This window comes from Scyliorhinus torazame, chromosome 8, assembly GCF_047496885.1.
Source record: "Scyliorhinus torazame isolate Kashiwa2021f chromosome 8, sScyTor2.1, whole genome shotgun sequence".
Lineage (NCBI taxonomy): Eukaryota > Metazoa > Chordata > Chondrichthyes > Carcharhiniformes > Scyliorhinidae > Scyliorhinus > Scyliorhinus torazame.
Genome location: NC_092714.1, coordinates 262817910 through 262842146, shown reverse-complemented (window position 1 = coordinate 262842146; position 24237 = coordinate 262817910). Strand labels below are relative to the sequence as shown.

Below are 24237 nucleotides of genomic sequence, written 5' to 3'. Positions count from 1 at the left end.
TAATCATCTGGCATTCAAATGGAGGGGAAAAACTCTGGAACAATTTGGTGAAATGTTGGATAATGGGGAAGAAAGAATAAGGGGACAAGAACAGATATCTCCAATCTGTTTGGGCATTTCACGCCGTGCTTAAAAAAAACAGAAGCACATTCTCTAAACTCAACAATATACTTCAAAATTACATTTCAGCTTTTCTTGAAAGAAAATAACCAATGTTACCCATAAAGGATGTAATGTTTCCAACAGTTGTAGAGGGTACAAATCAAAACAATGAGCTAGAGATGGTACAGAGCACAAGAAATGTAATGTATCTGCCCTAATAACTCCTTATGGGGTAATCAAGTTTCTGTAAAGCACTGGGCTTGCCAAGTGATCAGATAGTTCTTCAAGTTTAACCATAACAAAACAATTGCTGTTTTGACATGATGGTTTGGAAGTAATTTACTGTAAAACTGGCTTCAAATACTCCTCCTGTTAACTTTAGAACAAAGCAGAGACTTGTAATTTTAGCAATTTATTTTCTGACACATCACCTGTCAAATCTAAACGCATTTCACAACTAAATTAGTTATTCCTAAAACTGCAGGATAACAATCAGCTTCATTTAATTATGTAAATAGGTGCACATGGCCATAGTTTTTTTTTAAATAAAAGGAGGCAATGTCTGATGCACTGAAGCTTAGAACCTTAAAACACATTGTGGTTTCGGTCGGAAATTCAAAACAGTAGATACATTCTATATGCTGTTTAATGATGACTATTTTAATCATCACTTCTTCAGGGACTGAGATTGTTGGATCAATATATACATACATCTAGGTGGACCCAAGAGTTTCAAACGTTATGCGCTGCTGCTTCTCTACGACTAGATGGTGCTAGTAAGCACAGCAATATTGAACAGTGGAACCAGCATACTACAATACTACAATATGAATTAGATACCCAAGTGCTGTTAGTAAGGCTGTAATTCACTCCAACTGCTTAAAAGAACACCATAAACCATTAAGATTGGACAGCAGTCAATTTTGTGAGTTTAACAAAACCTTCCCTTCATATAGGTCCAATTCCAACCTGAAACCCCATTCTTTGCATCTTGATTATTTCATGGTGAATAGGTTAGTAAATGGTGACATCCACTCCTTATAATTGCACAGTAGCATGACATAGATACAAGGTTTGTAAACGTGAACTGAGACACAGCCATAAAACCGTACCAATCATATGATCACAAATAATCTTTTTGGGACTTTTTTTAAGCTCTCTCAATTTTTTCACAAGTCCTGAATTTAGGCCCTGCTTGTGATTCAAATTTGAAAAGCAGATCTTGGGCTCTCTGCTAGTGGAACTTTGAATCCCCATGCCCAGAAATATTAGAAAATTAAAAAGGGAAAGGGGGCTTAAAACATTTATTGTGAAACAGCAACATATATGACTTATTGCTGTGTCATTGTGCTAATGAACCGTCTGCACCAAATGGAATGTGAATTCAAACAGAAAACAGGTGCAGAAGTGTGCATTGTCTATTGAACCCAGTTTTGACACAAACTCAAAGTGGGGATCTCATTAGAATTTGTGACCTGCTTCAGAATAAAATGAATGAAAAATACAAATAAAACATGAATCAGCATCTGGCCTAAGTATCCAAAATGGCTCTTAATTTGCTCTACTAAAATATTTTAACAGCCATTTCAGAATACACATCACCACAAACACTGAACCATAATACTGTTCTCCAATGGGTCACATTTTGGCAAAACAATGATTAAATTAGGAAAAAATACACTACAATATGTCAGCTGGATATCGCAGTGTTTTCTATTGCTTTCATTATGCTTTTCTTTGAAATGTAAGTCTTATAAGACAGCTCAATGATGGTCTCTTTATTTGGAATGGGAAGAGAGAAGGATGAAGATAAATATCAGGACCACAGGGTTTGGCATAAGATTGTTCACCTACCCACACTGAAGTTGTCCACCCACAAATGCACACTGACCCCCTAAAGTGTGGACTACAAGAGAGCCACAGAAAAAACAAACATCACTAGAGATCTCCTGCCTGCTTTTAGGTCAACCTGCATAATTAACGCCTTATTGTACACCAGCACTGCACCTATTTTTCATTTTTGGGCAAGTAGCTCTCAGGTAAACAGTTTAATGGGTGATTAAATATTGACTTCTACCTCTTGCCAAAACAAAAAAAAATTTGTGTCCTTGATTAACTGCCGTCTGGAACTTTTTTAGCTCAACTTATATTCACACTAATCTTTTCAAGAGTTGATCTGGGGCTACATTCAGCTAGAATAGAACTGAAGAAAATAATGCACACCAATGCAGGGGAGTATCACCACTCCAAAGTTTGCTAGCAGAGGGATGGCATTGCAATGTACTCCCACCCATTAAACAAACACCAAGAGGTTTTAGCACCCAGGAGTTCAGAACTCCAGCAAGCCCTGGACACGTCTCAGATGCAGAACGCTCCCATTTCCCTAACCTGCTCCAGTCCAACTAGGGCTGCAGGTGCATGAGTCTGATGGACCTGATCCTGACCCACAGTAGGTCTGAGGAGCCAGGAGGACAGAGTACAATGATAAAATGCAGAGTGGAAAGAACAAATAATGCACCTAACTGGATGACATGTATAACCAGGGGCTGTTTAATAAAATGTAGTCAAACATACTATTTACTCAACTGCCTCCCCCTTAAATCAACAGTTTTGTTTCCAAATGCTTTTCTTAAAAAAAAATCCCTTCCCACGCTCCACAAAATAACTGAGCCCCATTTTCTAATTCAGCACCCCCTGCTTAACTGCTTTAAATAAAAGGCAACTGAAAACAACACAGTAGACACTGAGAAATGAGCATATAAACTGGTCGTCTACATGGTGCTAATGGTAATGCTTTTTTTCTCTCCTTTCGTTTCAACATTCTCAAAATGATTAAAAGCCTTCAGTCCAAGAGTTTGAAAACAAATCCACCAAGGTTCGAACTCCGATAACAATTGCATGATAGACAGGGCGTGGTGCACTCAGGCCAAAAAAACAGGAGAAATAAAGGTCATGACTTGCTTGAGATTTCCAAGCAAATAATAATTTAAAAAAACAAAACGGTCAGAGCAGCAGATTCATTTTTAAACATATTCTTAATTAACAGCAGGTTTAACAGAGTACTTTCAAAAGCACAATACAAATTTAATACCGTGCTTTCAGTATTTCATGTTCCCAACAGGTTTCATGTCAGAGACAGAATCCCTTTTAGCACGAGCCCAAGGCTATTTTATTTTTGGATAATAAAAATGCAACTCACACTTACTCCCTTTACTCTAATTGTCTGGGAATAAGACTTTAATGAAAAAAAATTCATTTGAATGCTCCAAAGTAAATTATTTCCGAACCACTAAATTATTACAGCAGACAATTCTCGCAATATTGACATCATCTGCTCAAACTCCACTCAAAACTCAGGGGGAAAATGTGGTAACACTGAACAAGTGCATGAGAACAGTGTGTAGGCAACAATTTCTGACAGAGAGGCATTACATATGGCCTAGTTTAGGACTAAGAGAGGTATAACTGTCTCTAAGTCTGGTGACATACAAAACACAAAAAAAAAAAAATTCTCAAGTAAAAATCAGCCTTTTTTTCCTTTTCAGAATGATTGAACTGTAGAGAATCCATAAGCAACTGCTCAGATGTGACATGCCCAGCTGGTTCCCCGTGCTTCCAAGGAGGAGTGAGGTGGAGGGGAGGAGGGGTTGACCAGGCTGTTGCCAGGGTTACAAGTGGTCAGGAGGACGACGTCAAGGCTGAGCCCCGGCAGTGGCTGGAACCGGCGTCCCGAGGGTGTTGGTAGCAGAGATGACTGGTGAGCCAGCAAGGGGTCCCAGTGGTGATGAGGTTGGCATTGCAGATATCCCTGCATTGAAACATTAAATAACATCAGTCTTCAAAAAGAACAAATGTATTTTCAACAGATTTCAATCTAGCAGACTTTGGCCAAAACAGATCTGCCCAAACATTGATATTATTGAGACTTGATTACTACGTTTGGCAAATTAGCATTACTGACCTGACATCATACTGGCTGAGCTGATTGGGGTGCTACCAGTTGGCATGTTAGCACAGGAGCCCATTCGGGACTGGTCTTTCACAATTGGGTCTGTGAGACAAAATAAAATCGAAACAATGGTATAAGCATACCTGATTTCCCCCAATTTCACCCTTCCCAGTCCTGCACCATGAGTTTTGAGGACAAACCTCATCCCACAACAAATAAAACACAGCAGCTCTTAGTATCTTGCCCTTTCAACAGGTTGAAGGAAGGATGTAAAGAGACAAACAGACCAACTTCCCTTCTGGCCTTGCATAGCTGTGTTCCCATTCAGTGCCTCTCTGGCAAGGGGAAGATTAGCGTTAGGGTGGGTGGGGTAGTAGGTAGAGGCGTTCAAATCTCTGGTGGGCATGGCCATAATAAGTCCTAACAAGCATCATGGGGAACACTTACAAAAATAAGGATGTTCCATAGCTTCTCGTGCTGTTAAACGTGTTTGATGATCATATCGTAGAAGCTTGTCCAAGAAATCCAGTGCTTCGGAGCTAACCAGGTGCTGATTCTCACTGTGGACAAAGCGTTCCCATCTTTTACGGGAATGTCTGAAACAGGGAAACAAGAATCTTTTAGGTAAATAATACATACATCACCCCATATTAATACCAAACGTGTTGCTTACTGACCTGCCCAGGATGTCATTAAACCGTGGGTCCAGCTCAATGTTGTACTTGTCAATGTAGTCATACAGATCTTCTGTGCCTAGCACCTTGGCTATTCGGACCAACTTAAAAGACAAAGAGGAAGCATGTTACAGTCATTCGATTAAAAAGGAATCACGCCACAATTGGAATTTAAAGAGTTACCAAAGAAGCATTTAGCTTTAATTTGATCTTGTTTAAATGATAAACAATGTTGGCACAAAGAAAACTTGTTCGAATGTGCAACTGCAACACCAACCAAGTCAGACGAGATGTAAAGTTCCCTTTACTTTGCTCCAACAAAACAGTACTCGATGCCTAGAATTTAATTACTTCCAATATTTGTGACATTAGGGGCTGGTTTAGCACAGGGCTAAATCGCTGGCTTTGAAAGCAGAGCAAGACAGGCCAGCAGCACGGTTCAATTCCCGTACCAGCCACCCCGAACAGGCGCCGGAATGTGGCGACTAGGGGCTTTTCACAGTAACTTCATTTGAAGCCTACTTGTGACAATAAGCGATTTTCATTTTCTGTGCCTTCAGCTACCTTGGCCTTGAGCTCTGGAATTCCCTCTTTAAATCTTCCCGTCTCTCCAGCCCTCATTCCTTCTTTAAACAGCTCCTTAAAATCTCTTTTTTACAACTTTTCGTTACCTGTCCTAATATCTCCTTCTGTAGGTCAGTGTCAGATTCGAATTGAAAACTTTCCCGTGAAGCTCCTTGGAACGATCTATGATGTTGTAAAGGGCGCTTTATAGATATAATTTGCTGTTGGCCTCTTTCTGTGCTGTAAAATGTATCTCCGCCTTCAACACCATAATCCCAGCCAAACTCATATCCAAACTCCAAAACCTAGGACTCGGCTCCTCATTCTGTAACTGGATCCTCGACTTCCTGACCTACAGACCGCAATCTGTAAGGATAAACAACAATACCTCCTCCACGATAGTCCTCAATTACGGGCCCTGCAAGGCTGCGTACTTAGCCCCCTATTAAACGCTCTATAGACACATGACTGTGTGGCAAAATTTGGCTCCAACTCCATGCTTGCTGATGACACGACCGTAGTGGGTCGGATCGCAAACAACGATGACTCAGAGTACAGGAGGGAGATAGAGAACCTAGTGGCACAGTGCAATGACAACAATCTCTCCCTTAATGTCAGCAAAATTAAGGAGCTGATCATCAACTTCAGGAAGCGAAGTGTCGTACACACCCCTGTCTGCATCAACGGGGCCGAGGTGGAGATGGTTGACAGCTTCAAATTCCTAAGTGTAAACATCACCAACAATCTGTCCTGGTCCACCCACATCGATGCTACGGCCAAGAAAGCACAACAGTGCCTATAATTCCTGGCATGTCCACAACAACTCTTACCAATTTCTATAGGTGTACCACAGAAAGCATCCTATCTGGCTGCATCACAGCCTGGTATGGCAACTGCTCGGCCCAAGACCACAAGAAACTAGAGAGTTGTGAACACCGCCCAGTCCATCATGCTAGCCCACCTCCCATCCACTGGCTCTATCTACACTTCCCGCTGCCTTGGGAAAGCAGCCAGCATAATCAAAGACCCCACCCACTCAAGTTATTTTCTCTTCTAACCTCTTCCATCGTAAAGATACAAAAGTTTGAGAGCACGCACCAATAGATTAAAAAACAGCCTCTTCTCCGCTGTTACCAGAGTCCTGAACGGTCCTCTTATGGACTGAACTGATCTGTCTATGCATCTACAGGCAGCATGGTGGCACAGTGGTTAGCATTGTTGCCTCACAGCGCCAGGGACCCAGGTTCAATTCTGGCCTTGGGTCACTGTCGGTGCGGAGTCTGGACGTTCTCCCCCGTATCCGTGGGTTTCCTCCGGGTGGTCCGGTTTCCACTCTCAGTCCAAAGATGTGTGGGTTAGGTGGATTGGCCATGATAAATTGCCCTTTAGTGTCCAGGGATGTGCAGGTTAGACTACGGGGTCATATGGATAGATCATAGAATTTACAGTGCAGAAGGAGGCCATTCGTCCCATCGAGTCTGCACCGACTCTTGGAAAGAGCACCCTACCCAAGGTCCACACCTCCACCCTATCCCGATAACCCAGTAACCCCACCCAACACTAAGGGCAATTTTGGACACTATGGGCAATTTAGTATGGCCAATCCACCTAACCCGCACATCTTTGGACTGTGGGAGGAAACCGGAGCACCCGGAGGAAACCCACGCACACACGGGGAGGATGTGCAGACTCCACACAGACAGTGACCCAAGTCAGGAATCGAACCTGGGACCCTGGAGCTGTGAAGCAATTGTGCTATCCACAATGCTACCGTGCTGCCCATAGGGTGGGCTGGACATGGGTAGGGTGCTCATTCGAAGGGTACGTGCAGACTTGATGGGCCGAATTGCCTCCTTCTGCATTGTAGAGATTCTATGATCCTATCATCTTCTTTACAGTTGCAGCACGAGATACTGTATACTTACCCGCTGCCTGTGTTTATGAAATAACATTAAATCGGACTGGAAGAGATTTGTGCTGATTCCCCGAAGTGTCAGAAATTTCAGAACTGATTGTCAAAAGCTCTTCCTACAAGAAGTGAGAAACATTTGGAATGGACTTCAAGGAATGACAGCTCAGATTTCTTGAATGTGACATCTTGCAGCTTTACAAGTCCAAGTCGGACTCTGAAGTCACAGCACTGGGCAATGTTAAGGGGATTGCGTGGAATTCTGCAGCTGATTTCCATAGGTCACATTCATTCAGTGTGGTGACCAGTTCAACCCGGGTAACCGCAGCTCAAGACAAAAACCGTGGAATAATTTATCAGATTCTGAGAGAGTGAAATGGGTAGGCACTTAAGCTGGGATGGTAAAACGTCTTACTCATTCAAGCCTTCCCCATCTTACAGAAGTGAGGCTTTGAAAAACCACAAATGTAGTATATTTTTTCTACCAGCAGATGGGGGTGTTTTTCTACACCTGACAGGATTCTTAAAACCTCCAACACAAGCACATCATTTTAGCAGCGTTGAGTGGGTTGTACCACCCACTTGCATCAGCACTATGCTGGAGAAAAGGCAGGCTCATTCAACAGCTGCACTCCCATTCAGAGGAGCAGACAGGATTTGTGTCAATGGAAGAACGGTGAGGTGTAAAGACTGAAGGGAGGTATAGAAGAGGGTGTCCTGTCTTTGTAAACTCAACAATATAGTAGAGCAGTCCCTATCCTGGAATGGTATTGTACTAGTTATACATTTCAAATAGAACCATTTCCTATATATTATTTCTTTTCTATCATAATTTATTCATTATTTTTTTAAAAATTCATTCAGGGAATGTGGGCTTGCTGGGCCAGTCTTACTGTCCATCCCCAATTGCCCTTGAGCTAAGTGGTTTGCTAGGCTATTTTCAGAGGGCCTTTGAGAGTCAACCACATTGCTGTGGGTCTGGTGTCACACGTAGGCCAGGCCAGGTAACAACAGTAGATTTCCTTCCCTAAAGGACTTTAGTGAACCAGATGGGTTTCTACAACAATCGACAATGTTTTCATGGTCATCATTAGACTTTTAATTCCATATTTTTACTGAATTCAAATTTGACAACCTGCCGTGATGGGATTCAAATCCAAGTGCCCAGAGCATGACCCGAGGTCGCTGGATTACTGGTTCAGTGACAAGTCTAGTCTGCCACCGCCTCCCCTGTAATGCTCATACAGTAATAAAATGTTTCAAAAGTTTTGTTCAAAATCTAAAACAAGGCAAAATGATGTCAATTGCCAGATGCGAGACCTCAGGTTGACAGCCCTGCCAAAGCAGATATTGCTCTTCAACAGGGCATCTTATTCTGGATACACCAACCAACACAGTGCAGATTTGAACATGTATAATGACCAAACAGCGGGATGTGGGTCACAACGCTGCTATTCCCAAACTGCACCCCAGATCTTTGCTGTGCCTTAGAACAGAAACAGAGCAATACCAACAAGGGAGAGGAGAATTAAAGGGTATCAGGGTTTCTGAACTGAGGCAGGAGGATGGGGGTAGAGATATATGCCATGTGAGAGTACCTTTAAGAAATGGGTGCTTATAAATGGGTGTGTATATAAATATCTGTAGTGAGAGTACCTTTAAGAAATGGGTGTTTACTACTGCAGTGATGTCAGAGAGTGGGTGGAGCTGGGCTGTTTGTCAGCTTTTTACTTTCATTTTAGGCTGTTTGCTGCAGGGTGTGTTTTCGTTTCGTTTCCAGGGTTGGAGCTGAAGCCAGACCAAGCAGGTGTACTGCTGTTCTCTCTGCCATCAAAAGACTATCTCTTGATCATTTAGTGAATTCAGAATTATAAATGTTATCAGTAGTGACTTTAACCTGATGTGCTTCTGTTAAAGGTTTTGTTTTTAAGTGTATGGATGTTAAAAGGAAAGCTTAAAGGATTCCTTCGTGTTGTATTCTTTGGGGGTTATATTTGAATTAATGATTGCTAAGATGTTCACTGCATGTTTTAAAAAGGTTAACTTGAGTTCATAGAATAAACATTGTTTTGCTTTAAAAAATACCTTTCCATTTCTGCTGTACCGCACCTGTAGAGTGGGCCGTGTGCTCCCCATACCACAATCTATTAAAAGTTGTGGGTCAGGTGAACTCCATGATACACTTTGGGGTTCTCTAAACTCTGGCCCATAAAATATGGATCAGGCACGATCTAATTTAATGGAGGAAGAAATCTGAAGGGTTGAATGGCCAAATCCCTAGTTTCTATTTAAAGCAATGACGAGTCTCGGGATTTGTAGGAACCTTCTGCACCGAGATACAAACCTCGTGTTGTCTGGTTAGGCTTACTATGGCACAAGATAAACAACATCTGGAAAAAAGCCGAGTGAAGACCTGTTAAAGCGGAATATAATATCATGACTATAAAACGAGGAACCTGGAGTTTGCACGATGGACATGAGGGGCATTTGCACTCGTCAACTCTACCAATGCAAGTTTGGCATTCTTGATCGGGCAGGAAGGAAGGAAGACATGACAGTCAAGGTGCAAGGTAGAGTGCAGGTGGTCTGGTTGCTAATGCCATCAGTCGAAGTATCTGGCACAGTGGCAGTGAACGTGTTTGAAGACCTGCCTCTGCAGAGAGCACTCTTACCTGATCATAATTGTCATGGCCATGGAAGAAAGGCTCTTTTCGGAAGATCATGCTGGCCAGCATGCATCCTAAACTCCACATGTCTAGACTATAATCGTACATCTGCAATGAAGCAAAAAAATATTTTCAGGAGTTGGAATTGAAACTTATAAAGGAGAACATTAAAAGAACACTTTAACTCAGTCACTTTGAGATTTTTTCAAAACACTGAAGGCACAAATGTAAAATACTTTATGTATTTGAGGGACTCTGATATCTGCCCATTTTCTGAATGCTTGTTGGTTATTGGTTAGTCACTGCAATGTTCGAATCGAAGTTCAGGTGCTGAAGCCACTCCTATAGCACCAATTGTCTGCAGATCTTTCCCCTGAAATCACTAACACATATCCAATCTATTCAATTCTACTGCAGTATTTGCTTCTCAAACTCCTCTTTCAACAGTGGCTATTTACACTTGTGTGCACCAAGTGTAAGCAGACTGATGTACTATGCAGGGTATCACAGCAGAACTTTCCAACAGCGGCACTGTAGTGGTCTGAGCAGCAATTCTGAATGGCATTCTGTATCTTCAATGAAGCCAATTGAAATGCACCACTTTTAAGCCAGCACTGACTAGTGATTGAACCTGGAACCACGTTTGTCTTTATGGCTCAGCTAGCAATGCAATAAACTTACTGGGAAATTGGTGATAAAGAAAGAACAAGCTGTTTGCATGACCGTAGGATGCTAAGGTAGCCCATATAATTATTGACCAGGATACCAGAAGAAGAACCCTGCATTTTTATGTGTACCCGTGATGTGAAATAGAACCTTAGTTTAATGCCTCATCTGAAAAACGGCAGCTCCAACCATGCTGCATTCCCTCAAATAGTGTTCGAAAGTGAAGTAGTGGTTCTAGAATGCCAGGTACTCAATCACAGAGCTCAAAATAGCCCACAAACCTTCTGACGCAGGTAAGAGTGGTACCACTGAGCAAAAGGCAACACTCATTTTCTTTTAATTAACACTTTGTTGTCAGATGGATTCTTGTGCCAACAAATTCTGAGCAGAAATCCTAACCATGGGACACCTTTACCAAATGAAGAGTGCTTTGAACTCAATAACCATTATAAAGCAAAACCTCGTTTTGTGGTTTGTTTGGGTTTCGTACGTAGAAAATTTAGCCCGAGATCTGATGTGCTTCATATTCTTCTGATGCATTACAAATGGAGTGCAGTTTTGAGCAGTACTTCAATGCCATCTCTCTCCACAATAGTCATCAGGTCTGTAACAAATATCTAGCTCATGTTAATATTTAAGAGGGAATATTTTAATCTGGGAAGATTAAAGTTTAACTGCAGGAAGTAGGGTTAATGCAACTAAAGCAGCTTAAAGACAATTAACACTTAAAAGCTCGAGGCCATGTTGACTTAAGGTGTCAACCAGTTAAATTGGGGGAATTTGTGATGTAGCTGTAAGGTGTTTATTTGTGTGTTCTTTGGGTTTTTTTCTGTAAGGGGGGGGGTTTGTTGAAAATATGTAAAAATTTGAATTAAAATATTTTTAAAAAGGGGTCAACCAGTTAGAAAGATAAGGTCCGAAAGCAGCAGGTGGGCTTTCTTAGCTGAAGGTGTGACGTCTGCACTGCTTGCAAAGAAGTGCAGTCCAGAGAGGTTTTGTTTTCAGAGTTAGAGCTAAATTAGTTAAAAAAACATTCAGCGAACCCCGAAAGACAACGTCATCATGGAGATGGGTGGAGCTGAATTTATCTCTGTTTGTTAGGAGATCGAGTGTTCTGCAACAGGTGAAGGGGATGATCCAGGCAGTTAGAGCTCAGAGCAGAGGCAGTAGCAGAAGGTTACTGGTTCCGTGCTGGAGGCAGCTAGGGTTCAAGAGAAGTTCTGGGAGCCATTTGTAGCTTGCCAGAGTTCAGAGAGGTACTGTCTGGGTTTAGCGAAGCTAGCAGGATGTGAAAAAGCTCGAGTTGTGATAATAATTAGAGGCAGAAGTGCAATTTTCCGAATTTTGCCGAACGCAGTCTCGGGAGAAGAGGCGGAGCAGTTATTGAGGCAGTCCAAGTTGATGCAGCTTTGAGGGGGATTCATCGGTGAGAGCATTGGAAGTGAAGAGTTGAATTTTCTCCCGAGGGAGACAGAGTTTTACTGAGATTTTGTGAATCAGAGTGGTCATTGATGTGTCCGTGATTTGTTGAGAAATACATGGGATCCGCCTCGGACGCATCTGCCACTTAATGGACAGTGTGGTGTGTTTGACCGCAGTTTATCAGCTGATTTATATTTATCTCCTGTTAAATCTGAATGACCAAGACAGATACTACAAATAGTTTTACTTTTCTGACTTTGTATAGTAAAGGTTATCTCGTTTAAAACTGTGGAATGTTGCGATTTTATTTAAGTGTCTGGGATTTCAAACTTTGTCTACTTTAACAAAAAGTTACTAGCCCCTAATTGGATCGTAACAATCAGAGGCAACACAAGTAGGATTTATTGAAATAATATAAAGCAACTTTTCTCCACTATCTCATATCTAAAGCAGATTCCAAACTGCAATCGCTGGAGGTCAGATTTGTCCACTGACCTCCTTGCACATTTTAAATACTGTCCACAAATACCCAGTCTCAATCGGGGAACATGCACAATCACCTTAAAAGAATACATTATCTCAAAAGTGGCTCAATATTTGCATTAGAACAGCCTCCAGGAAAATCCACAGCTTAGAAGGTATTCGCCCCACACCCGCAAAGTACTGAAGCTCATTCTGCCCTGCACCACAGCCCCGTGATATTTATTTCCCGTGCCAACCAACTTCCCGATCGTTTGAATCAGAATCTTCCAGCAGTGTGGAAGCACCTCGCTGTGAGTTACCTGCTGTTTCCCATCTCTCCACACGAGCCACAGCCTCAGCATTGCAGGGCACTTTGCTTACAGCAACAAGGGATTCACAAAGCAGTAAATCCACACAGGACACGGGGAGACGTTTTACAATTAAAACAACACATCTCGCTCTTTCCACATTCGGATTACAGAAAAATCACATTCAGGAAAGCCAAGTTATTAATTTTTGCTTTTACTTTGCCCAGCACTTCATGCTGCAGCATGGTTACCAAGGTGCCACTGTTATCAGTGACGCAGGAGCTGTTGTTGGCAACATCTCAGGAAGTTAAGTCTTTGGATTAGATTTCCAATATCCATCACAATAGTGGACAGAATAAAATTTGGTTTAACGGTCTTCTGGAAGCTAAAAGGTGAATAAGTTTTCCCCTTAGGAAGGGAAAGATCCTCTGAAAATATTTCACTCACATTCACACTAATGAGTTTTCAGAAGGCTGCCAAGAAACAGAATCTGCACCTCAAGGAGAGGAGGAGGGTAGCTTGGCAGAACAGGGTAGGAGAAAGCATTTTAATGTCTGTTAAACTTTTCCCCCTTAATGAAGCTGTAACAAAATCTTTTTGTTTGTCAGGCTGTGGGAAAAATATATCGGAGCTTTTGGATTATAAGCAGGAGCATTGAGTGTACAGGAATTTATGCTAAACCCTTCTAATTGGTTTGGCCCCAGCTGTACTATTATGCCCAATTCTGGGTACCACACTCTAGAAAGGATGTCAAGGCCTTGGAGAAGCTGAAGAAAGGTATACGGGAACAATACGAGGGGAGTTTACTTATGTGTTGAGACTGGAGAAGTTAGAATTGTTTTCTTGGAGTAGAGGGGAGAAAGCGAGGGGGGGAAGGGAGCGAGGGGGAAGGGAGCGAGGTGGGAAGGCAGCGAGGGGGGAAGGGAGCGAGGGGGGCGAAGTGAGCGAGGGGGGGCGAAGTGAGCGAGGGGGGGGGGAAGTGAGTGAGGGGGGAGGGGAAGGGAGCGAGGGGGGAAGGGGAAGGGAGCGAGGGTGTGGGGAAGGGAGCGAGGTGGTGGGGAAGGGAGCAAGGTGGTGGGGAAGGGAGTGAGGGGGGGGGAGGGGAGAGGGAGCGGGGGGGATGGGGAGAGGGAGCGGGGGGGATGGGGAGAGGGAGCGGGGGGGAAGGAAGTGGGGGGGGGAAGGGAGCGAGACAGGAATCAGGAAGTGGCCTTTGGGTCACAGCAACTTTTGATTTGGAGAGTGGTGTCAAGGAACTTCAGTTCCTAGCAAAAATGAGTTAGAGTAGAAGGCTGTTCTGAATCCTGATTTCAGCAGCTTGGAAGAATAAGGCCATAGAAGTACTGATAAATTAGACACGAGGCCATGATCAAACAAGCATGCTTCATTCCACCCAGAGCTAGGAGAGGTGTGAGAACTGGTTAAGCTGGCTATAAAATCTAATTTTGTTCAAGAATTCATAACTGGAAACAGATTGGACTTGGATCATATGAGGCAGAGTTGGATTGGAACCCAGCTTTGAGATGGAAGGCAGTTTTCCAACCTGCATTCCAGTCACTATTGCCCGACTGCACCTATATACTACACTGACTGTAAAATGTAAGTTCGGCAATCAATGGAAGGGTAAGTGTAGGGCCAGTCAAGGACAGTAGTGGGAAGTTGTGCGTGGAGTCCGAGGAGATAGGAGAGGTGCTTAATGAATATTTTTTGTCAGTATTCACACAGGAAAAAGACAATGTTGTCGAGGAGAATACTGAGATTCAGGCTACTAGACTAGAAGGGCTTGAGGTTCATAAGGAGGGGGTGTTAGCAATTCTGGAAAGTGTGAAAATAGTTAAGTCCCCTGGGCCAGATGGGATTTATCCTAGGATTCTCTGGGAAGCTAGGGAGGAGATTGCTGAGACTTTTGCTTTGATCTTTAAGTCATCTTTGTCTACAGGAATAGTGCCAGAAGACTGGAGGATAGCAAATGTTGTCCCCTTGTTCAAGAAGGGGAGTAGAGACAACCCCGGTAACTATAGACCAGTGAGCCTTACTTCTGTTGTGGGCAAAATCTTGAAAAGGTTTATAAGAGATAGGATGTATCATCATCTGGAAAGGAATAATTTGATTAGAGATAGTCAACACGGTTTTGTGAAGGGTAGGTCGTGCCTCACTAGCCTTATTGAGTTCTTTGAGAAGGTGACCAAACAGGTGGATGAGGGTAAAGCAGTTGATGTGGTGTATATGGATTTCAGTAAAGCGCTTGATAAGGTTCCCCACGGTAGGCTACTGCAGAAAATACGGAGGCATGGGATTCGGGGTGATTTAGCAGTTTGGATCAGAAATTGGCTAGCTGAAAGAAGACAAAGGGTGGTGGTTGATGGGAAATGTTCAGACTGGAGTCCAGTTACTAGTGGTGTACCACAAGGATCTGTTTTGGGGCCACAGCTGTTTGTCATTTTTATAAATGACCTGGAGGAGGGCGTAGAAGGATGGGTGAGTAAATTTGCAATGACACTAAAGTCGGTGGAGTTGTGGACAGCGCGGAAGGATGTTACAAGTTACAGAGGGACATAGATAAACTGCAGCACTGGGCTGAGAGGTGGCAAATGGAGTTTAATGCAGACGTGATTCATTTTGGAAGGAATAACAGGAAGCCAGAGTACTGGGCTAATGGTAAGATTCTTGGCAGTGTGGATGAGCAGAGAGATCTCGGTGTCCATGTACATAAATCCCTGAAAGTTGCCACCCAGGTTGAGAGGGTTGTTAAGAAGGCGTACGGTGTGTTAGCTTTTATTGGTAGAGGGATTGAGTTTCGGAGCCATGATGTCATGTTGCAGCTGTACAAAACTCTGGTGCGGCCGCATTTGGAGTATTGCATGCAATTCTGGCCGCCGCATTATAGGAAGGATGTGGAAGCATTGGAAAGGGCGCAGAAGAGATTTACCAGAATGTTGCCTGGTATGGAGGGAAGATCTTATGAGGAAAGGCTGAGGGACTTGAGGCTGTTTTCGTTAGAGAGAAGAAGGTTAAGAGGTGACTTAATTGAGGCATACAAGATGATCAGAGGATTGGATAGGGTGGACAGTGAGAGCCTTTATCCTCGGATGGTGATGTCTAGCACGAGGGGTCATAGCTTTAAATTGAGGGGAGATAGATATAGGACAGATGTCAGAGGTAGGTTCTTTACTCAGAGAGTAGTATGGGCGTGGAATGCCCTGCCTGCAACAGTAGTGGACTCGCCAACACTCAGGGCATTCAAATGGTCATTGGATAGACATATGGACGATAAGGGAATAGTGCAGATGGGCTTTAGAGTGGTTTCACAGGTCGGCGCAACATCGAGGGCCGAAGGGCCTGTACTGCGCTGTAATGTTCTATGTTGTATGCTTTAAATTAAGCTTTCAGAATGACAAAACAGAAGTATTTCACAAATATTTTAAGACCACAGAGAAGTTTATAATTGTTTAAATGGACTGTATAATACTATTGACTTTTCAGTTTAGTTCAATAAATCTGCCAAACATATTAATTATTTAAGCCATTCTCTCATGATCTTCACCTTCCTGCAGCTAGTTAAACCTCGTGGTAGAAAGTGGCATAATCCTGCAAGCAGAAAACACTAAGAGTTCTCAGTTTGACCTGTGCTTTACACGTACCAAGATATTGGTTGTAGGAAGCAAACAAGTTTGCGTACTGGGTGTCTTAAGACAGTGAACCCAAGGAAAATGTCCAGTGTTAAAACGTAATTCATCATACTATATTCCAAAATTGCAATAGATCAGTTAAATTTAACAGTAGACACCAAAATAATTAACTTCTGTATTAAAATGATAAATTTGTTAAACTGAAAGGAGCGTGGTTGCAACCCAAGAATGGCCAGTAGAAATTAATTCAGTACACACAAAAGCTTGCAATCCAAAAAGGTTTATTTTCTCACCTGATAATCTACAAGTAGTTCGGGTCCCTTAAAGTACCTGGAAGCCACTCGGACATTATATTCCTGCCCAGGATGGTAGAACTCTGCCAGGCCCCAGTCTATCAGCCGCAACTGATCACAGATAAAACACAAATTAAAAACAGATTGTGAATATGGGATGAGAAGGCCTTTCCTATCTGAAGAATTGGCTGAGAGTATGGAGATAATTAAAATTGGAAGATCAACAGTAGTTTATTTCCCATCTTATTTAAAGGCAGTGATTCTTGCTGGGATACAGCTCCACGGGTGGTGTCAGTTTTTTGATACTTCATCCAAATCCCCAGTGCTTAATCTCAAAACTTAGTTATTGGACCACAGAAAGCACCACAGGTGATCCAAACCTGCCCTTAACTGAAATTCAAATTCATTATCCAGCAGAGCTCAGTAGACTGTGATCAGGGACACTGGAGCAGGAGTAGGCCATTTAACTTCTTCCACCATGGCATCATGACTAATCTACGACATAACTCCATACCCCTTAATGTGGTTGATTAACAAAAACTAATTAATCTTAGATTTAAAATGAACTGATCTAACATCATTTGTGGAAAAGAATTTCCAACTTCTACGAAGTGTTTCTGAATTTCACTCGTTAAAGGGCTAGCTCTAATTTTTCAAACAAACTTTGCTCTCGAGTCCTAGACATCCCAACTAATGGAAATACTTTCTCCCAAACTACCCTATTCCCTTAATATCTTGAAAACTTAAAGTAACCCTTTAATATTGCTGAAAAAAGGACATGCTGTTGAGCTTTTCATTTTACACTCATCAATGCAAGAATACCAATTGTAAAGAGAACAATGTACGCCATATGAGCAGAGTGCTCAATGGTTGGCAAGTGGGCTCTGCCATGCAGAATGCAACAGGGAACAGTTAAATGCCAAGCCTTTGTTTAAATTCAAACGATGCACACCGACTCTGATTCGACAAGAACCAGGGAATGGCTATCCCCCAAGATTATGTTAGTTGAAAAAATCATAACACACGGACATGCTCCTCTGCCTGCAAAGGACAGACCCTGTGCATGTATGTAAGTAGCTTGCAGCACGGTAAGTGAGGCACAAAATTGATTGTCAGTGTAATTCTTAGCACAATCAGGGTTGTTTAGCAAGTGCTGTCCAATTGCAGATTTGCAACTAGTGTTGGACAAGGGCTTTGGACTACTTTGGCTATTGTGAACAGCCAAAGGGACACGCTGTTTGATACCACAGGACCATAAAAAGGTTAGGGCGCAAAAAGAGGCAATTCAGCCCATGTGTGAGCATCAGCCAAAAGAAGAGAAGAAACTAGCCGCTCACTTGAATCCTACTTTCCAACACCTAATCCAGAACCTTACAGGTTCCAGCACTTCAAATGCAAGTCCTGGTGTCTTTTAAACAAATTGAGCACATCAGCCTCAACCACCAACTTAGGTAGTGGATTCCAGATGCCTGCCACCCTCTGGGTGAAAAGTATTTTGTAATATCTCCTCTAACCACTACCAATCATCTTCAATTTTGATTTGATTTATTGTCACATGTACCGAAGTACAGTGAAAAGTATTTTTCTGCGGCCGAAGGAACATACACAGTACGTACATAGTAGGCAAAAGAATAATCAACAGAGAACATTGACAAATGGCACATCGACAAACAATGATTGGTTACAGTAATGAACAAGGGACCAAACCGAGCAAATACATGAGCAAGAGCGGCATAGGGCGTCGTGAACAGTGTTCTTACGCGGAACAAATCAGTCCGAGGGGGAGTCGTTGAGGAGTCTTGTAGCTGTGGAGAAGAAGCTGTTCCCATGGCTGGATGTGCGAGTCTTCAGACTTCTGTACCTTCTGCCTGATGGAAAGGTCTGGAAGAAGGCAATGCCTGGGTGGGAGGGGTCTCTGATAATGCTGTCTGCCTTCCTGAGGCAGCGGGAGGTGTATACAGAATCAATGTGGGGGTGGCAAGCTTGTGTGATGCGTTGGACTGAGTTCACCACACTCTGCAGTTTCTTCTGATCTTGGACCGAGCAGTTGCCATACCAGGCTTGCGGATGGGATGCTCTTGATCTCAATCTATGCCCCCTGGTAACTGACCCCTCAGCTAGAGGAAACAAATCTTTCCTGTTTACCCTATCCAGGCCTCTCAATTTTGTACACTTCAATTAGGTCAGCCCCTAGCCTCCTCTGTTGTTAGCCAACCTAATCTTTCCTCACAGATGCAATTTTCAAGCCCTGGCAACATTCTTGTAAATCTCCTCTGCACGCTCTCCCGAGCAATTATGTCCTTCCTGTAATGTGGTGACCAGAACCCTACACAAAACCCCAGCTGTGGCCGAAACCAGCATTTTATACGGTTCCATCATGACATTCCTGCTTTAGTATTTAATACCTTGTCCAATAAAGGAAAGTATTCCATATGCTTTTTGACCACCTTGGTGATTTATCTACTGCAAGGATGCCCAGCCCTCCAGTACTTAACGTCTCATTCTGCTTATTGTATCTGATAATTCACACTCCAACGAGAATGTCTGCATCATCCCTCTCCTTAGTGAAGACAGAGGCAGAGTACTCACTGACAACCCTGCCCACATCTTAATAATCCCACAAGTTACCATGTACACCTGTGATAGGCCCTACCTTTTCCTTAGTTATTCTCGAACTCTTCATGTACTTGCAAAACATCAAGATTTTCTTTGATTTTACCTGCCAAAAATTTTTTGTGACCTCTCTGCTTTCCTAATTTCCATTTTAAAAAATGTAAATTGAGAGCACCCAATTATCCCCCCCCCCCCCCCCCGTTAAGGGGCAATTTGGCGTGGCCAATCCACCTACCCTGCACATCTTTGGGTTGTGGGGGTGAAACCCACACAGACACGGGGAGAATGTGCAAACTCCACATGGACAATGACCCGGAGCCGGGATCGAATCTGGGCCCTCAGCGGCGTAGGCAGCAGTGCTAACCACTGTGCCACCATGCCGCCCCTAATTTCCATTCTTACTTCAGCCCTGTACTTTCCATTGCTTTCCACAGTATTAAATCTTCCATGATTGTCATAAGGTTTCTTTTTCTGCTTTTTCTTGGCCTGTACGCTTCAGTTAACTAGGAGGTTCTAGATTTGGCAATGCCACCCTTTTTCTTTGTGGCGGCATGTCTGAAATTGTGCCTGTAGAATCTTGCCTTTGAATGCCTCCCACTGATTTAACACAATTTTTCCTTCTAATAGCTGTGTCCCGTCCACTCTCACCAGCTCATCTCGCAGCTTTTGAAAATTTGTCTCCCCCAATTTATAACATTTACTCCTGTTCGATCTTTGTTCTTTTCCATAATGATCCTAAATTTAACTATATTGTGGTCACCATCTCCAAAATGGTCCTCCACTGTTACACCATCCACTTGCCCAGCTTCATTTCCCAAGACTACGGTCTGCCACTCATTGGAAATTAAGGCCTGGCATCATGCCAGCAATAAAATTCATACACTGCATTACCCATTTGTGATAGACAGAAAGTCTTTTTTGGCTTGATGGCAGCACCTGCTCATGGAGAATACCATTTGTGTTGCCACTGCATATCAGCAGCGTGAAATGGCCAACTTAACCAGCTGCTCACCTTTCCAGGGTCATCTGGGCATTATTTAGGACTGAAAGTAGCAGCCTTGGGCCCATGAGTTTGCTCTACATACTGTGAGCAATGATCTGATCAGGGTAGCCATTTTCCTGCAGAATGCCTTTGGCACAGCCTATTTCAGCATCATAAGACCATAAGACATAGGATCAGAATTAGGCCACTCAGCCCATCGAGTCTGCTCCGCAATTCAATCATGGCTAATATTTTTCTCATCCCATTCTCCTGCCTTCTCCCCATAACCCCTGATCCGCTTATTAATCAAGAACCTATCTATCTCTGTCTTAAAGACACTCAGTGATTTGGCCTCCACAGCTTTCTGCGGCAAAGAGTTCCACAGATTCACCACCCTCTGGCTGAAGAAATTCCTCCTCACCTCTGTTTTAAAGGATCGACCCTTTAGTCTGAGATTGTGCCCTCCTCTGGTTCTAGTTTTTCCTACTAGTGGGAACATCCTCGCCACATCCATTCTATCCAGGCCTCGCAGTTCAATAATAATAGTCTTTATTGTCACAGGTAGGGTTCCATTAACACTGCAATGAAGTTGCTGTGAAATTCCCCTCATCGCCACATTCCAGTGCCTGTTTGGGTACACTGAGGGAGAATTCAGAATGTACAAATTACCTAACAGTACGTCTTTCGGGACATGTGGGAGGAAACCGGAGCACACGGAGGAAACCCACACAGACACGGGGAGAACGTGCAGACTCCGCACAGACAGTGACCCAAGCCTGGAATCGACCCTGGGACCCTGGCGCTGTGAAGCAAGTGCTAACCATTGCAAGTTTCAATAAGATCCTCCTCACCGTTCTAAACTCCAACGAGTACAGACCCAGAGTCCTCAACCATTCCTCATATGACAAGTTCTTCATTCCAGGGATCATTCTTGTGAACCTGCTCTGGACCCTTTCCAAGGCCAGCACATCCTTCCTTAGAACGGGGCCCAAAACCGCTCACAATATTCCAAATGGGGTCTGACCAGAGACTTATGCAGCCTCAGAAGTACATCCCTGCTCTTGTATTCTAGCCCTCTCGACAAGAATGCTAACATTGCATTTGCCTTCCTAACTGCCGACTGAACCTGCACCTTAACCTTAAAAAGAATCTTGAACAAGGACTCCCAAGTCCCTTTGTGCTTCTGATTTCCTAAGCATTTCCCCGTTTAGAAAATAGTCTATGCCTCCATTCCTCCTTTCAAAGTGCATAACCTCACCCACATTGTATTCTGTCTGCCACTTCTTTACCCACTCTCGCAGCCTGTCCAAGTCCTTCTGAGGCCCCCTGCTTCCTCAATACTTCCTGTCCCTCTAGCATCAAGCTGGTACGGTGAGCAGATGGTCCAGGCCCTATTTACGAGCTTGTCAATGAGGTCAATCTTACAGCATGTAGAACTGTAGGAATCCTAAAGCATATATTGACCAGTGAAGAAGGTAGCATTGTGATGGACAGTAGCAGAGAACCCACTGGCAGATTTCTCAACCAGCACATCGAGGAAAGGGAACATATTTGACTGCTCCATTTCAAAGATGAATTTGAGCGCAGAATGGAACCTATTAAGATGTGCACGGACATTTTTACATCCAAATGTGGATTCAAATATCGAAAATGTATCTACGTATTGGAAATATGCAAGCGGGACATTAGGTTCATTCCATCAAAAACCCATTCCTTGTGGAAACAGCCAAAGACATTTGTGAGGTTGGGCCAAGTGGGGATCCCATGGCAACATCATCTATTTGGACATACACTGTCGTTAAAACTGAACTCAACTGCATGATTCGCTGAGATCACAAATTCAATTAATACAATTTCAGACAATGGCAGTGCATCTCGATTACCCTGATATAATGACGTGGTGTAAATGTCTATGGTTTCCTTGAGTGGTACATCAGTGAATAGACTAGCGATGTTGAACAAGTACAAGGATATGACATAGCTATCGATGTGCATGTCCTGTATGGTTTTCGCAAAGGGGAAGAATACTAGAAAACACGCTCAGAACTGGTTGCAACAACTTGCCCAACCATGTGGCCAATACATGGTATGCAGAATCAGTCATTATAGTTAGACAGGACGTAAAGTACAATTGGCCAACACTTGCTAAACAATCCTGATTATGCTAAGAATTACTCTGACAACCAATTTAAGGGAGCTAACCATGTGGCTCACTTACACATGCTAGAAGCTACATATCTGTCTTTTGCAGACAAAAGGAGCATGGCCATGCATTGAGTCTTTTCCATCTAAACAAAAGCTTGGGGGACAACCATTCCCTGGTTCATTACCCATGGTAATACCTTGACGAGAATCAACCTACCTGGTTTAAATTTAAACAGAATCTTGACAGTTAACTAACTGCTCCCTGTTGCATTCTGCATGGCAACACCTCTACCAGAGTCGACCTGCCAACCAATTAGTACTCACTGTTCATGCAGTGTAAATTGTTGCTCCCTTATACTATTGGTATTCTTGCGCATCTGTTCTGATGAGTGCAAGGTGAAAAGCTTCAGCAGCCCGTCTCTTTTTTTGGGCAATGATCATGTTCTGTATTACCAGACGGCTAACCCTTTAATATGATAAATTCCAGGGAATATAACCCGAGTTTATTTAATTTCTCCTCGTAGTTTAACTTTTGGAGCCCAGTAACCATTCTAGTAAATCCATGCCGCGAAGTATCAAGGTGGAATTTTCGCCGAATCCTCCACCTGAACCACCCACCTCCTAGTCCTCGGGTGCAAAAGCAGACTGCATCATCTCTACTGCTGCACCAGCTTCAATGACAATTTATTCATAAGAAAGCTCTTACATGTACAATTATAGAGAAGACCAAACTGGCAACAAGTTACACAACACATCAGAATTTAGAATGATACTGGAATAGTCCACAATCAGTAACCCAACTGGATTCACTATTCATTAAGCCCAACTTGGCAGCTTCACTTTAATATCGGTGTTGGCAGCTTTGTTTAATACCGGTTTAAGCATGTAGTGAGCGGACCCACCAGAAGGGAGATAGCTACATTTATCCACACATTGTGTGTGGAATTACAGCAACAGCTGTGTAGCAAAAGTATTATGGGATGTTTGAAGTTATTTTAATTCTGCGATGGTACTTGAACACAATCTTTACAGATATTTAGAGAACTAGTTGTGTCTAAGTAACAATTATATTTAACATTTTACTACAGCTATTAATCTACACTTGGTGTAACTTTGATTCAAGGGGTTCAACTAAGCCTGGAAAAGAAGGAATTTCACAATTTACTGGGGGGAAAAGTCCTTCAGCCGCCGCATAGCATGCCATGTTCGCAGATATCTTTGATTCTAATGAAAAATGCATCTCAAGAATACAGTGAACAAAAATTGAAGGCAACAGCTTCATCCTTTCTTGTGAATTACAGAAAAATAATATTCTGACCAAATGTTGCTTTGGCAAATGCACTGTCACTAGGCTGAAATGCTGAGAATTATTGACTATCGTCAATAGCAGAGTATTCACTTCCGGGTGCGACTATGCAGAGCTAGGTCGCATATTCGGTAGCTCCCGCTTGGAACGGACTTTTGGGCTCTTTTACAGGGCCCCCACGGCATTTGTTTGACATTTCACGGTGTGGGAAGAAGACTGCAGCATTCCCCTGACAGTGTCCCCCAAGAATGTTATGTCTTTTGGCTACCAGACCCGGCAGAAACAGTAAAAGATTTGGCTGCAACAGGATAAACAGGGCCTCTTCCAGCATGCAGGCGGGGGAAGGGCAAGCTTAAAGCTGCAATCTGACTTGACTCTATCAAAGGTGAATTCTAGCAGCAGAGGGAACAACTGTGAAAAGATCTACCAAGGCCATTGAAGAAGTAGGGACGAGGCTTCCAGTGGCGGCCATGGAGGAGTAGGTCGCGCATTCGGCAGCTCCCGTCTGGAACCGACTCTCAGACCTTTTTCAGGAGTTTCCATAGAC

General features: G+C 43.1%; 1 protein-coding gene across 3 annotated transcripts in view; it reads right to left on the bottom strand.

Annotated features, from left to right (window-relative positions):
* Positions 1-498: 498 nt before the first annotated feature.
* LOC140428589 (casein kinase II subunit alpha) overlaps positions 499-24237 on the bottom strand; it is a 116380-nt gene continuing 92641 nt past the window's right edge. For 2 of the 3 annotated variants that reach the window (XM_072515231.1, XM_072515232.1), the window contains 6 exons: positions 16645-16755; positions 9871-9972; positions 4729-4829; positions 4499-4647; positions 4064-4153; positions 499-3910 (listed from right to left, as the gene is read on the bottom strand). In XM_072515231.1, coding sequence (XP_072371332.1) covers positions 3795-3910; positions 4064-4153; positions 4499-4647; positions 4729-4829; positions 9871-9972; positions 16645-16755 — 669 coding nt within the window. In that variant the 3' untranslated portion in view covers positions 499-3794. The remainder of the gene's footprint in view (positions 3911-4063; positions 4154-4498; positions 4648-4728; positions 4830-9870; positions 9973-16644; positions 16756-24237) is intronic. The other variant, XM_072515233.1, reaches the window with a different exon arrangement.